At 38.4% G+C, this 13,729-nt stretch overlaps 1 protein-coding gene across 4 annotated transcripts; it reads left to right on the top strand.

Moving 5' to 3' along the window:
• The first annotated feature begins 7,938 nt into the window (after nt 1–7,938).
• and2 (actinodin2) lies at nt 7,939–12,006 on the top strand. Of its 4 annotated transcripts, none has more exons than XM_034303435.2 (6): nt 7,976–8,094; nt 9,010–9,023; nt 9,195–9,269; nt 9,878–9,922; nt 10,123–10,268; nt 10,386–12,006. In XM_034303435.2, the coding sequence occupies exons 3-6, from the start codon at nt 9,206–9,208 to the stop codon at nt 11,529–11,531; spliced, it is 1,401 nt and encodes a 466-aa protein (XP_034159326.2). In that variant the 5' UTR covers nt 7,976–8,094; nt 9,010–9,023; nt 9,195–9,205; the 3' UTR covers nt 11,532–12,006. The 4 variants fall into 4 exon arrangements, with proteins under 4 accessions (XP_053089438.1, XP_026792065.3, XP_034159326.2 ...); XM_026936266.3 differs by having other exon boundaries at nt 10,120–10,268; XM_053233463.1 differs by lacking the exon at nt 9,010–9,023 and having other exon boundaries at nt 7,939–8,094.
• The last annotated feature ends 1,723 nt before the right edge of the window (nt 12,007–13,729 follow it).

Genomic DNA, 13,729 nt, shown 5'->3' with positions numbered 1-13,729 from the left:
AGTTTCCTCTCACCTCCCAAAAACGTGCTCGTAGGTGGGTTAACGATGCTAATCTGGCCTTAGCTGTGAATGTGTTAGTGCACGGTGCCCTGTGATATACTGGTGTCCCAACCAGAGCGCATTCCCACCTTGCACTCAGCGTTCATGGGATTGGCCTGGGTTTGCCGTGACCCTCAGTGGATGAAGCGATTACCGATGAATGAATTTAGACTACATCAGATTGTGGAGACAATCTAATCTTGTATGAGGACATTTCACAATCATGTGTTCATGAACAGTGAAGCACCAACCTTTGTTAAATAAACTGAAGTTGGTGACCTATTTGCAAAATATTGTGTACTTTGAAGTGTATACACTCTCAGAAATAACACTATAATAACGTGAAATAGCATGTTTTCATTGTTGCTGGGGTGATATCACAAAGGGTACATTTTTGTACCTTTAGTATGTTTTGTTTACCTAGGAAAGTGCGGTGTGGTGCGCTGTGGTGTAGTTTTAGTGGTCCTTAAGGTCCAGTTATGTATCTACTTTGATTTATTCAGAAGAAGGTGTATACTGTATAATGCTATACTAACTCTATATCCAATACTCTATTTTATCATAACTGAATGCATTTATTTTTTATTATTCTGAATGCTCTTGTTTGCATACTCTACTTTTTGGATTGCTGCTGTAATCTTTGGATTTCTGGGATTAATAAAGTGATCTATCTGCCTGCCTGCCTACCTCCCGACCGACTGACTGACCGAAACATGTCCACTTAATGGCACCACCCCAGCAACAGTTCAGTTTGGTACCTTTATTTCTGAGAGTGTATGATTAACGATCGTCATTTACTTAAGATATCAAGCTATTATCTCATGTACATGAGCATGGAAGCTATGTTTTTTTGTCTGTTAAACTAAATGACTCATGTTTTCAAAATAATGTGTAGCTTACTTTGTAGTATACAACTTTTAACAACCAATATCCACATAAGTGATTAACATTTTTTTTTTTTTTTTTAACAATAGAAGTTTTCCTTTCAGTTTAGCTTGGGCCACTGTATAGTACATCAATACAACACACTGAATCAATTATGGAGGTGCGAGGAGGCTCTTAGGAAAACCTGCTGCCATTGCTGGTCCTCTAAACTCTAAACTGTTGCTTCAGACACAGCAGGAGTTGCTTTTACTGGGCTTGAAACCATCGCATCTCTTTGCTAAATGAGATTTGCGATGTAGTGCGGTAACTGGCCTAAGGCTAAAACCGCAGCAGCAACACACCATATGCCACACAGATTCAACACAGGTCTGCTCAGCATGAGATTCCGGATTTCTGGGTTTAGTGTGTAAAAAAGGCAGACAGAGAGACATAAGTATGATTAAACCGACAATAAGATAGTCGTTGCATCGTTGTCGTTGTTTTCCTAACTGTGAAATTCTACGCGATTCCTCAAAGGTTTTTAGAGTTAATGCTTCCTCAGTGAATCCTTCTCTGAAAAGTCTCACTACAAAAAATGCCATTTTAGCAAGTGAAAATACAGCATCTTGAATACAGTCAAATTTATGTAGTATTTCCTATTATGAAATTAAAATAAACTAAATATACGATTATTCAGCCTATTTCTAGTCATTCTTACTAATATCAAGCTTGACCTATTTCTACTGGAAGATCATTTTTCTAATTTTAAGCATTTATTTTTAGAAAGAAGATAAATTACCTGTCAGTAGAATAAGAAAAAGTAAAGCTTGTAATATGTATAAGCATCCAAAAACACGTTATAGAATATTATTATATTTGCCCATATTCAAGATACACTATATGGCCAAAGGTTTGTGGACACCTGATCATCACACCCATTATAGATTTAGTCACCCCTTTCCTGTTATACTAAGGGAACTACTGGAAAGGCTTTCCACTAGTTTTTGGAGCATGGCTGTGAGGTTAAAAAGTAAAGAAGGAGGTTTTCCTTTGCTATACAAAAACAAATTTTACTTCTTCAATAAGGCATAAGTACTTCTAGCTCTATTCTTATCAAACAGTCATTCAAAACTGTTCTAATAATTCTGAATAAATATAACTAAAAACCTTTATAACTACAAAATATATACTGGCAAGTTTACAAGTTTTCACTACCAGGAAAGATGAAAGGTCATAATATATCACAGTTCATAAAGTTATGTATCACCCAGAATGACATGTTATACTTGTAAATATGATGTTCATTATATGTACATTATATGAGAATTCAATATGTCTCAAACACAGCATATACAGTATGTCTGTATAATCACAATAAATAATGAATTGAATGAAATTGAACTAAAATTGGAGCACCTACAACTTCACTGAATGGAGATAAGGTATTCAGGTGACTTATTTCATTCAAGCTTTAACATGAATCGAAATGATATGTTCTATACACTCCCCGGCCACTTTAATACAAACACCCATACATTTGCACCTTTATGCAGTTATGCAATTATGTGGCAGTAGCACAATGCATAAAATCATACAGATACTGGTCAAGAGCTTCAGTTAATATTCACATCAAACATCAGAATGGGGAACAGTGTGATCTCAGTGGTCATGGCCTGATTGTTGATGCTAGACAGGCTGTAGGAGTATTTCAGAAACTGCTGATTTTCATGCCCAGCGGTCTCTAGACTTTAAACAGAACAAAAAACATCCAGTGAGTGGCAGTTCTGTGGGTAAAAAAAAAAGCCTTGGTGATGAGAGAGGTCAAAGGAGAATGGCCAGACTGGTTTGAGCAAACACCAAAGACTGTTGTGCATGAAAATCCCTGGAGATCAGCAGTTTCCGAAATACTCCAACCAGCCTGTCTGGCACCAGCAATCACGCCACACTCAAATTACATGTGTAAAGTGTAAGAGAGAGAGAGAGAGAGAGAGAGAGAGAGAGAGAGAGAAGATTATTAGGTATGATCTTGTCTTGTAATGGTTTAAAGCACGGACATAAAGCATCCCGCCACTCCACTGTCAACAAACCTGAGTGAATGTGTTAGGGGGTAGGAGGAGGCAGGGGTATGACAACATCCGAACATCCCAGTTTACCAAAACTGTCTGTGCCCATGAACCACCTAGATCTGAGTCTTTACCAAAGAGAAGAGCTTTTTTGACAAAACAAATAGAGTTTCAATCTAGACTGAAAGATTGAGACTGTGTCTGAGCCCTTACCACTAATTGGAAGGCTGTTCCATTGCTGGGGGGTTTTGAAGGAAAAAGCTCTGCCTCCTGCTGTAGTCTTCATTATTCTAGGTTCTAATAAACAGTCTACACCTTTTGATCGATGCAGGCCTGGCGGATCATAATAGACCAAAATTTTGCCCACATAATTTGGTACAAGACCATTTAGTGCTTTATAGGTCATTAGTAGTATTTTATTATCAGTGTGAAATTTTACTGGAAGCCAGTGCAATGAGGTTAAGATATGGGTGATATGATCATTTTTGATATGTGTTCCTTTGATTGGCTAAAATATTGAATGTATTGAGAATATTGAGTTTCTATATTTAATATCGAAACATTTCATCACTGCATTTTAATGAAATTTAAGGTGAGGCCAGGCTTCCCATGTAGTCTTAAAGCAATTGCCTGTGGTGTGCACACCTGCAGAGATCCTCCAACCAGATCTCATAGTTACGTATAATCCAGTAATCACTATAATACCTCCTTCGTACATTCACTCCCTTTCTCTGCATGTAAGTCTACATTAAAACAGTATGGAACTATCCGGTTGGAGCTACTGGTGTCCTGTCCTCCACTTTTCTTCTATATTATGAGCATAATTCATTCAATGTTACAGCATTCACAGAATAACAGCAGCCTGATCTCCCAAGGCTTGTTTTTACTGCTGGCATCCACTGGATTTGTCGGTTATAAGTCTTTAACTGGACCCCAAACCTTATAGACTAAACCATGTGCTTGTCTCAGTGAATAGAGAACATGCATTCCTAACAGGAAACCTACTTCACAGGGCTGGGGGTAGAGTGGTGCCACAGGGGAGCTGGGATTGATGGTGTTCCATCAAGCCCTGAAGCTCTTTTTGTCAGTTCTCACATGCTGGTCCACCCAGAGAACTCTGACATGATCAGCTTACTGTATATCAACCATCAAGCGACATGAGGTTGAGTGACTCTCTCTGCCTTGCACAGAATCCCCTCAGGTGGGTCCGCCCATGACCTGCATCTCTGAGAAAAACTCATCTGCCAGACAGCCCACTACATGATGCCCTGGCAAAAGCTGGCTTCATCATTTGTTTTACGCTTTTCTTTCTCTACATCTGATTTCCTCTTCTCACTCTGTTCAAGATTCAGCAACTATTCCACAGAATCCTGTTTGTGGCCTCAAGACCTTGGTTCATCAGACCTTGGTTCTGCTGCTTTCATCAGTTGTTGAAACACCCTGGTGACTTCCTCCCTGAGCAAATCTGCTACCCCAGTTGGATGATGAAATTTGGTCATCTCATTCAACACATGATTCAAAGCTCACAGAAATACTCAAAAAAGATATCAAATCCTTAAAAGAATCCTGTTTTCCTTTTTACAATATCTTGAAAATTGATCCCTCTATCCATATTTGACCACTGGAGTATAAATTATGATTTTTATTTTTCTATTTTTTCCACATGTCCTATTCTCATGTTTTATTTCTCTCTGCCTTTTGCTAACAGTTTTTCTCTGTAGTCTCTCTGTGCTTTTCATTCCTTTGTATTTTTCACTTCATTTCTTCCATTTTTTGTCATTGGCAGGTAAGGAATAATGATTATGACTAAGACTAAATAACAAGTGGAGTTATGCTGAATCTGAATTCCATCTGGGAAAAAGTATACTGTTTTGTTGTCAGTGGAATGTGATATTTTAAGGGCTATGGTGTTGCAGGCCAGTTTGCATGGAGGTATTACCTCCATCCTCATAAATAAAAAACAGACTTACCATAAACATAAAGTGAGGGAGCCCACAGCAGCCAAGTTTTATTACTGGGACCTTTCTGACCTGCTGCTCCTGCCGCTGACTTTACACAAGAATCCATCAGTTGAAGTATTGTAAAGTGTCTTTTGCATAAATCTTTCAGGACACAGTTTGGTTCACAGAATATACACTTGAGATCAGAAAATAAGAGCCATAGAGACCTGTATTTAGTTAGTGCATGTCTTTGTAATGAGACATAATGAGTTCTTTATTTATTGAATAAAATCTTCCTACTGTTTTACACTTCAGGGTGTTCTACCACCAGGTCGATAGTATTTTTCAAGGTATCGGCTGTTTTGGACTGGCTGAACTGGCTCACATAATTCATATGTTATGTGCTCAGAGATTACTTTTCCTGACACAGCTAACCTACCTAGCTGGTTGTGAAGGCACACTCATACCAACTACCACTGGTGCTCCCACATCATGCTCATTCTGGATGAGGCAATGCGTGTATTCAAGATAAAATTCTAATGTAGACTTACAAGACTTCTTATGTGGGTTTGTATGAAAACCACCATTGCTAGAATGAGATTAGGCAAGAACGGCAATACTGATGGCGACAGCCATGATCTCTCAGCTACTAAAAATATAACCACTAATCAGAACACTTACTCGCTATCTACTGATCGAAGTGTAAAATTGTAGAATAGGTGAAATATATTCAAGAAGATTAATAAAGGACCCAAACAAACAAAGTCAAAGTCTTTTATTTGGCAACTGCACAGCTGACAAATGGAAAACTGCACATTGAAATTCTTATGGTAGCTCCAATGACAAGTACTGGACATATATTACCAGATAACATCTACTAAACAAAATGCACGAATATAAATGTGCAAATGTAAATGCAATATCAATATCAAAGAATGTATAAACAAATTGCATTGGATGTGCAGTTAATGCATTACTACTAGTATAGCTACAAACTTCACACAAACTTGGCTTCACTTAATAAGTAGTTTTATGTATTGATTAGTTTAATAATTAGTTTATTGTTTATTTTTATGGACTAATCTACCTAGTTGTTATAAGTTAAATTTATAAATTCAGGGAGACACGGAGAGAAAGTTGGCCATGTTTGTTCAAATTATGTTAGATTCTTAAGTATTGGTACTTTGATGAATTTTATCCCTGTGAGAATTAATGTCTGGTTGTGGGTTTGTCTCCCCAGGGTGGTGGGGTGTGGATGTGGGGGCACAAGCTATTTACTGACAGCTGTATCCTTCCTCACATTTAAAATGGTGGCTATGGCCCTGTCTATCAACTTTCATTTACTTTTTGCAGTGGACTTTATATAGACAGACCTGCATCTATGAAAAAAAATATTTAGCATAGGCATTTCATGGTGGATGGTAATATTTCTTTAAATAAATCAAATGACATGTTCAGAAGCCAAGAGATTAATGATGCAGAAATGGTTTACTTAGCAGTTAGTCTTCAAGTCTTCAGGTTCCAGATGTTGCACGGCTCTGAGAATCTTTGGCATTTCATTTCATGAGCTATGTTAAAATTATGAGCCTACATTATCTATCTGCACTTGACTGCTTCCAGGCTGGATTGCAGGTTTGCATTCAGGACAAAACACCTGTTTTCTGCACATTTTGGAATGTAATTATATATATAGGATAGCAAAGCAGCTGATCCAACAGGCAAGAAATGCATAGTTGATGACAGATGATGAATGGGTCTTCAGCAAAATACTATGTAAAATGTCCTCCTACAAGATAAAAAAATGAGTTACTATTACTCTACACAAGCATCTCCACGTGTCCCAGATTTACAGTGTCATATTTTAATGTTTAACCTCTTGTCCCATGAAGTACTCCTATGTGATATATAGTATGTTGATTCAAAAATGATTTATAGGATGACTGAAATGATACACTGTATGACAGGCTGTATATCAGAGTTACAGTGCAATACCTACAAAAAGCCTTTCTTGTTAACCTTCTGCTCAAACTATGGTACAGAATATGCATTCAAAAATATGCATACTATTGACTAACAAGAGTAAAGAAAAACCATCAGACAGGAACCTGCTTGATAGTGAACAGAAAGTTTGCTTATGTCCAATTTTCACGTAAAGCAAAATTTGGTTTGCTGTAGAAATTATTTAATCTGTTTGTAGGTCCCTGGATCGATCCTGAGCGCCGCTTTCTGTCTTTGTGGAGTTTCTCATGTTCTTTCCATGTCCATATGAGTTTTCTCTGGGTTCGTCTGTTTTCTTCCACTTCTCAAAAATGCCGGTAGGTGGATTATTCTTCTACTGTAGAGATAAACCAAGATAATCAGATAAAAGATACAAAAACAACAAGCAACACACCATCTTAACTATGAGCTATTATGCAACAAAATGTGATTGCTTAAAAAAATACTTCAGTGGCATAAAATAAAACCCAAAAAAGTACAACAAGGAACCTTCTCGGTGGGATATTAGTGGTGAAACCCACAAAATAAATGGTTTACGTGTTGTATTTAACTGCTTGTATCTTCACAGAGGAAATTCATGGCATGATGACAGAGAGATCAACCATGCTGTTGATTTGGTGTAACATGAATTCATGTGAATTATTACGTAACCACAACTAACAAACAGCTTCTGGCACAGTAACATTTAACTGGTATTTTTGAAATCATCTAATCTATCATTTCTGAAGTTGCAACATACAGAAGAGGTTCAGATTGTCACACAAGGCAAGGCACTCCTTGAAGAAGGACTATGCTTATAATAATCTATATATAGGAGATCTGACCATGTAATATATCTTTATTAGACTTCATGGGTTTAGAGAATAACAGAACACGTGGCATGTCTAAACAACAACCAATTCATCCAACTGGCCTTTCTGCTATTATTTTTATGTACCTTCAGTGATGCCAGGTAGTGTTACAGCACCTGGATTGGTTGCTGAGTCTGTTTTGTGTGAGCCAATCCCACGGAGGATAGAAGCAAGCCCCTACCATATGCCATGCCTTTCTGATTTTTAATGATCATGGACCTCCTTAAAAATGTTGCTCTCCACTGTCCACAGGGTCTTCAGGGGAGAAGAGAGCTTGGATGTAGAGTTGATTACGTTCCCCCTGCCTGCCAGGAGCTTAGACCACTTGGGCTGAAACAGGTAAGAATGCAGTCCATGCTCCACAGCTTTTAATGAGGTACAAGCATTTAATGCATTCCTTAAGAAATCTGAATTACATCTATGATTGAATTGCAGATTACATTTCACTACAGCTATTTGCACTGATAGATAATAAAGATTTTTGTATTAGTTTTGCAAAACAATTTAGATTCTTCCATTTGCATTCTACATCCAATCACGACACACTTTTGAAGATCATTCAGTAATATTCAGTATGTATATGTATTTTCAGATGTACTCAATACAACTATTGCCAAACCCTTACCAAAAAAGCATAATCTAGACACTTGGATGTTGATCAGTCAATCATTTTACACTATAATATAGAGATTTATGATCTCCTTCAGTAATATTCAATTAGATTCTTAAGAGTACGTCTGGAATTTATTGTTGTTTTTGACAGTATCAATCAGGTTATATGTTTGACTAATCTTGTAGACTTGACTGGCCCCCCCTAACTGTCTTAAATTGATGCAGGTTTAACTTAAAGGCATAATATTGTTTAAGGTGTGCCACAGGGCTCTGTATTTGGACCACACTTTTCTTGTTGTATATCAACAACAAGTTATGGTCAAATTATTGCTAAACTTGTGTTGACCTTCCATAGGCATATATCTGTAGTGGCTGATGATATCAGTGGCATAAATCAGCCACTAATTTGGCCCACTAATATCGTACATTTAATAAATAGTTGTATTTGACGTGAAAATAGAAACTTTTCAATTCAAGGTTCAAAAATGGGAATGAGTTAATGAACCTCAAATTCCACATTTATACTGTTGCTTATTTCACTATATGAGTAAATATGTAAATATATACTTTTGTCATGCTCTCTAATTCTGGGATGAAATGGTAATTTTCACACAATCTTAAAATTTTTTTTGTATTTTACAGAAATCTAATCCACAGTAAGTAGAATTTAGCTCTTTTCACGTTTTTTTTTTACACTTTTCACATTGTCGTAATAACCTTGCAGTTATTATCAATGGCATATAAGCACTTAGATGATAGACACCTTCAGAGGTTTTTCTTCTTTTCTGTATTCCTTATTTCATGGACTCCAAATGGTTCATTCCTAGGAGCTGTAAAAATGGCCAGAATCAAGCTGTCTTTGCTGTTTGCTGGCATTGTGCTTGCAGTCATCTTAATGCCAGGTAAGGACATACCTCATAGTAATATATCTTTCTTTAATATTTTTCAACACTTCATACTTAACCTATTCAAAACTGTTATTTGTAAAAACATTCACTCTTAAAACATATTTTATCATATAAGATGATATTCATGTGTAGAAGATGCATTTCTTTACTGTACTGAAACAATAGGCTCCAGAAGTCTTCTAATGATCAGCTGACTGTGCTTTTCCCCCAAGCCATAAAGATCTAAAGGGACCAACTGGGGGTGCAGACGTATGGCACGCATAATGTCATAATGTTAACTGTACAGACCATTTTGACCCCCTTCATCTTTTTTTACAACAGCGTGGCAATTAAAGTTGCAGCCTTCAGGCGCACAGCCCGTGCTCTTTGTAGTTTAACGGGTGCCCTTGTAGGGAGCCACGGTTGCAGTAATCTCCTTCTGGCAGTGCTAAAAGCCACTTGTGTAGGGGGATAGAACATTAATCTGTAGGACATGGCTCAGGTTCCACAAAGAGGGAAAGTTCTTGCTCTTAAGAGCTTATTAGTGGATCAGCATTTTCCCTCTTTTGAGACATGGCACATCTGGTTCCTGACATTAACATTTTATTTTTAATGATTGTCAGATTTTCTTGGGGCTGGTCCAGTGGGGCACCCAGAACAGGAAGAAGGTGAGTGGCTATTTTAAACCTAAATGTGGACTGAGTGAAGGATCACTACTAGTAAATAATAGAAATATTATTTATATATATAGAAATATTAGATCATGTTTTGTCCCTAAACATCATGGATGCTATCACTGCCATGATATTTGCATTTGATGCCAATGCGATGAATCATTTAATGAACAATATCTTTGTGGCTTCAGTAGCCGAGGTTGCTGAAGAGAAGCCAGCCAGCTCATTAGCCCTGAAGAAACTGACACGTAATAAGAGGAATGCTGTTGCTTACTACAAACGCTTGCCTGAATTCTGGGCCTGGTACAAGTACTACATGAGCACCCACAACCAGGAGGGAGTGAGTAATCTCATACGATACATAACTCGACTAATAGTGCTGTTGTTGAAAGATTGTTGCCAGGCACAAATCACTTTCACCCTTAAGAGCCATTCACCTCTGTTTTCACATCTACAGATTGAGAGTTTGGACCAGCTCTACTTGATCTACTTGCAGAACAAGCACCGGGTTGATGGGGACAATTCCTACAAACATTACCTCACCCACCTGAGTGAGGTCTACAAGGCCTGTGCTAAATCAGATGACCCTGACTGCATTCCAGAGTACACCAGCAAGCCCACGGCTAAGATTGTTTTGCCTGCTGCCATGAAGCAAGCTCCAGTGAATGTGTGTAACCCATATCTTGATCCCTACTGTATCTTTTCTGTAGGTCCTCAAGCAGCACCTGAGGAGCCTCCTCCTGCTCCTGTTTCAGTTAAATCCCCCAGTCCCCTTCTGCTCCCCTCTCCCATAAGAACCCCATCTGGATACCATTACTATGCCCCAGCATTACAACCTTTTCTTTCAAGTGAACAGAGAGCTGAGCTGCTCCGGATCTGCAGCCCGTCTGATGTAGAGTGCTTGCAGTATCACTTGCGTGCTGCTTATGGTTATAGACCTGCTCTTACCCCAGTGCCTTCCTATGCCTACCTGGGATGTGACCCATCTAAAGACCCTTACTGCAGGCCCACAATGCTAGCCAAGAATCCGTCAGGTCTGTATCATGTATACCCTCATTGTAATCCCGCTGTTGACCCTCTCTGTGTCAGTAATATAGCCCCAGCTGCCCAAAGTGCAGAGGAGGCTCCTAGGGAGCAGCACTGCAACCCGCTGTTTGAAACGGGGTGCAACCCACTCACTGCTAACAGGCTGGTCACACTTAAGGCTCCTGTGCTGCAGTATGTGCCACAAGGTGAGCTGACTCCCCTCCACCTAGCTGCCTTAATGAAACCATTACCGATTAGCCAACAAGCAAAGTCCAGTGCCACAGAATGCCATCCATATGACCCCAGCTGTAGCAATTTTTCCCCTCCGGCTTCCATTGAGGCATTCGAGAACATGCAGGGTGGCATCATCTTACCCCATCCTGACTGTGATCCTGAAACTGACTACAATTGCCGTCTGCGCCGTGCAGGACCCACAGACAACAAAAAGGCAGCTGAGGATCCCAAGGATGAGCTGGAACGTGGTGATGACACCAGCAACACCAATGTAGCACCACAGTACCAGGTCTCACGATTTGAGGATTTCCTGAGGGGATACCTGGGTCACTATAAGAAATAAGAGGACATGCCATTATCTGAAAAGCTTTAACACTCAACCCAAGTGTAGTGTTTCAAAAGGAACTCACAAACATGCTAAAGTCAACAGAGACCTCCTGGTAATGAAGCCAGAGCCCACACTTCAGAACAGTTCAGAACAGGAGAAGAAGGCCTGTGCTTTATAGGGATAATTTCAAATCAGTACTTTCTGAATTTATGTGTATTGCAAACTCTGAGGGGTTTATTTGAATATGGGCAATGCACTTTGATTTTCTAGTCAAACTATTATTTTTCTGTTTTGTACATTGTAATTCTAAGTCCATGCTCTCCAGAATGAAGTGCAAGACTGGCTTGCCAAAACTGGAATTCAATTTATTCCTTCAAATTTACAATACACCATCCATGTTTGAATTGTGAATGATATTTCATTACAGCCCTTTGAAGATGCTCAGTTTTTTAATATCACTTATTGCATGAATAAAGTTATTAAATCAAAATAGTGTGGCTGCTGATGAAAATGATTTCAGTGTTGTATTAATGATGTGATTGAAAAATATACTCATGGCAGAATTTTCATCTTTGACTTATGCTTTTGAACATTGTTCATTCTAAAATAAAATTGGACATAAAGGTCTAAAGAAATAATGTTCTCAGCAAATAATACAGTGTCAGCAATCAAATTCAGCTGTACACATGACAAGAAGTTAACAGTACTAGAGTGCCATACAAATATATGTTAATATACATGTCACTGTCTCAGTCCTCCAACACCATCACACCATTCTTCTAGTCATTTAGTTTCATTAGTATTTTTGCTAATCTTGTCTCTTGGATGCTGATAGATCCCATGAATTCATAAAATAACACATAATAGTTTAAGATACTAAGAAATTATCAGGTGTTATAAATATTATATTATATTATATTATATTATATTATATTATATTATATTATATTATAGTATAGTATAGTATAGTATAGTATAGTATAGTATGGCTGTGATTTGGCCATAGTCATGAGGCTGCAGCATTTATATCTAGAACCAGATTTAAACATAACTTTAAACTTTTGAATTCATACTTTTTTGTTCATATTTATAAGTATAAAGTTAAAACACATGGGGTTATGTATGCCTCCTCATCTTAGCCACCCTCTCGCTTTCTGCCTTATCAAATAAAGGAACTACTGAAAGTGTATGACTGTTTTTATTGTAGTCTAGACAAAAACTTAAAGCTTGATGTAACATATGATTAATGTGGGCAGACATGTGGTGCAGTTTCCTTCTTTTCGTCCTGCATTTTATAAAGCTGTTACTTGCACATAATCTATAAAGCTGTTACTTGCACATAATCTAGCAACTGAAGAGTGACAGTGTTTCTTTAAACAGGCAGTGAATGAGGCTTTGAGATTCAATATGCTTGCACACAGCTGATGAAGTGCTTGTGTAACTGGAAAGACAGTAATTGAAAATAACAAGGAGAATTTAATTATTTTTAATAAGAAGAACAGTTGACAGCAACAGCATTAATCAACAGCAATGCCATTTATAAATGCATGTTTACATGCATATACCTTATTGTGAGATATCTTTTTAAAATATTCCCATACTGGGGAATAATGTTGTTTTACCCCTTCTGCTCTCCAGACCTGCCTGTTATTATACAATACGTATATTTTTACTGGGCTACTAAGAGGGCCTGTCTGTGAGCTCATGCATGTGGCAGTGGGCGGATAGCCCTCCGAGTGTATTACGACCCATGTGGTCGGCTGGCTTCACATGCCTCAGATGAAGCACGTGATAGCCTTCACCCTACCTGGCTGACAGCTAGGGGAGAGCTGCCTGATTGCAATTGGCCATGAAAGTCGGTGAAAAAACCAACAAAAACAAAAAAAGTGCTGCTTCACTAAAGCACCAATGAGTTACAAGAGAAAAAAAAAATAGGAACGATGTGTTTTTAATTGTTTTAGCTGACAATTAATTAGGAACTTAGTATGTCAGCCCAGCAAACATGCCCACATCAGGCCAGTGGGGATTTGCACATGGGTGCAACCTTGGCCCCACAGCATTAACCCAGTGTGGGTAGCTCACAGTGAGGCGATGCTGATCTGGTGACTTGCCTTATTGCAGAGCCAGTTGTATTGTCTGGACTTGTCTGACACTGTATTTAGCTTCATTCAATCAGTGATCGCAAGGGAAACTACCTGAGATCTGGGTTCTAG

The sequence above is a fragment of the Pangasianodon hypophthalmus genome, chromosome 4 (assembly GCF_027358585.1).
Source record: "Pangasianodon hypophthalmus isolate fPanHyp1 chromosome 4, fPanHyp1.pri, whole genome shotgun sequence".
NCBI lineage: Eukaryota > Metazoa > Chordata > Actinopteri > Siluriformes > Pangasiidae > Pangasianodon > Pangasianodon hypophthalmus.
The sequence above is the reverse complement of the archived record's forward strand: the minus strand, read 5'-3'. Positions and strand labels throughout refer to the sequence as shown.

What these genes read in the sequence shown, in the direction of transcription:
- and2 (XM_026936264.3), top strand. Translation starts at nt 9,206, where the DNA reads ATGGCCAGAATCAAGCTGTCTTTGCTGTTTGCTGGCATTGTGCTTGCA. An exon ending in TGCAGTCATCTTAATGCCAG is followed by an intron (nt 9,270 to 9,877) that starts GTAAGGACATAC and finishes AATGATTGTCAG; the next exon opens with ATTTTCTTGGGGCTGGTCCA. An exon ending in GCACCCACAACCAGGAGGGA is followed by an intron (nt 10,269 to 10,385) that starts GTGAGTAATCTC and finishes TCACATCTACAG; the next exon opens with ATTGAGAGTTTGGACCAGCT.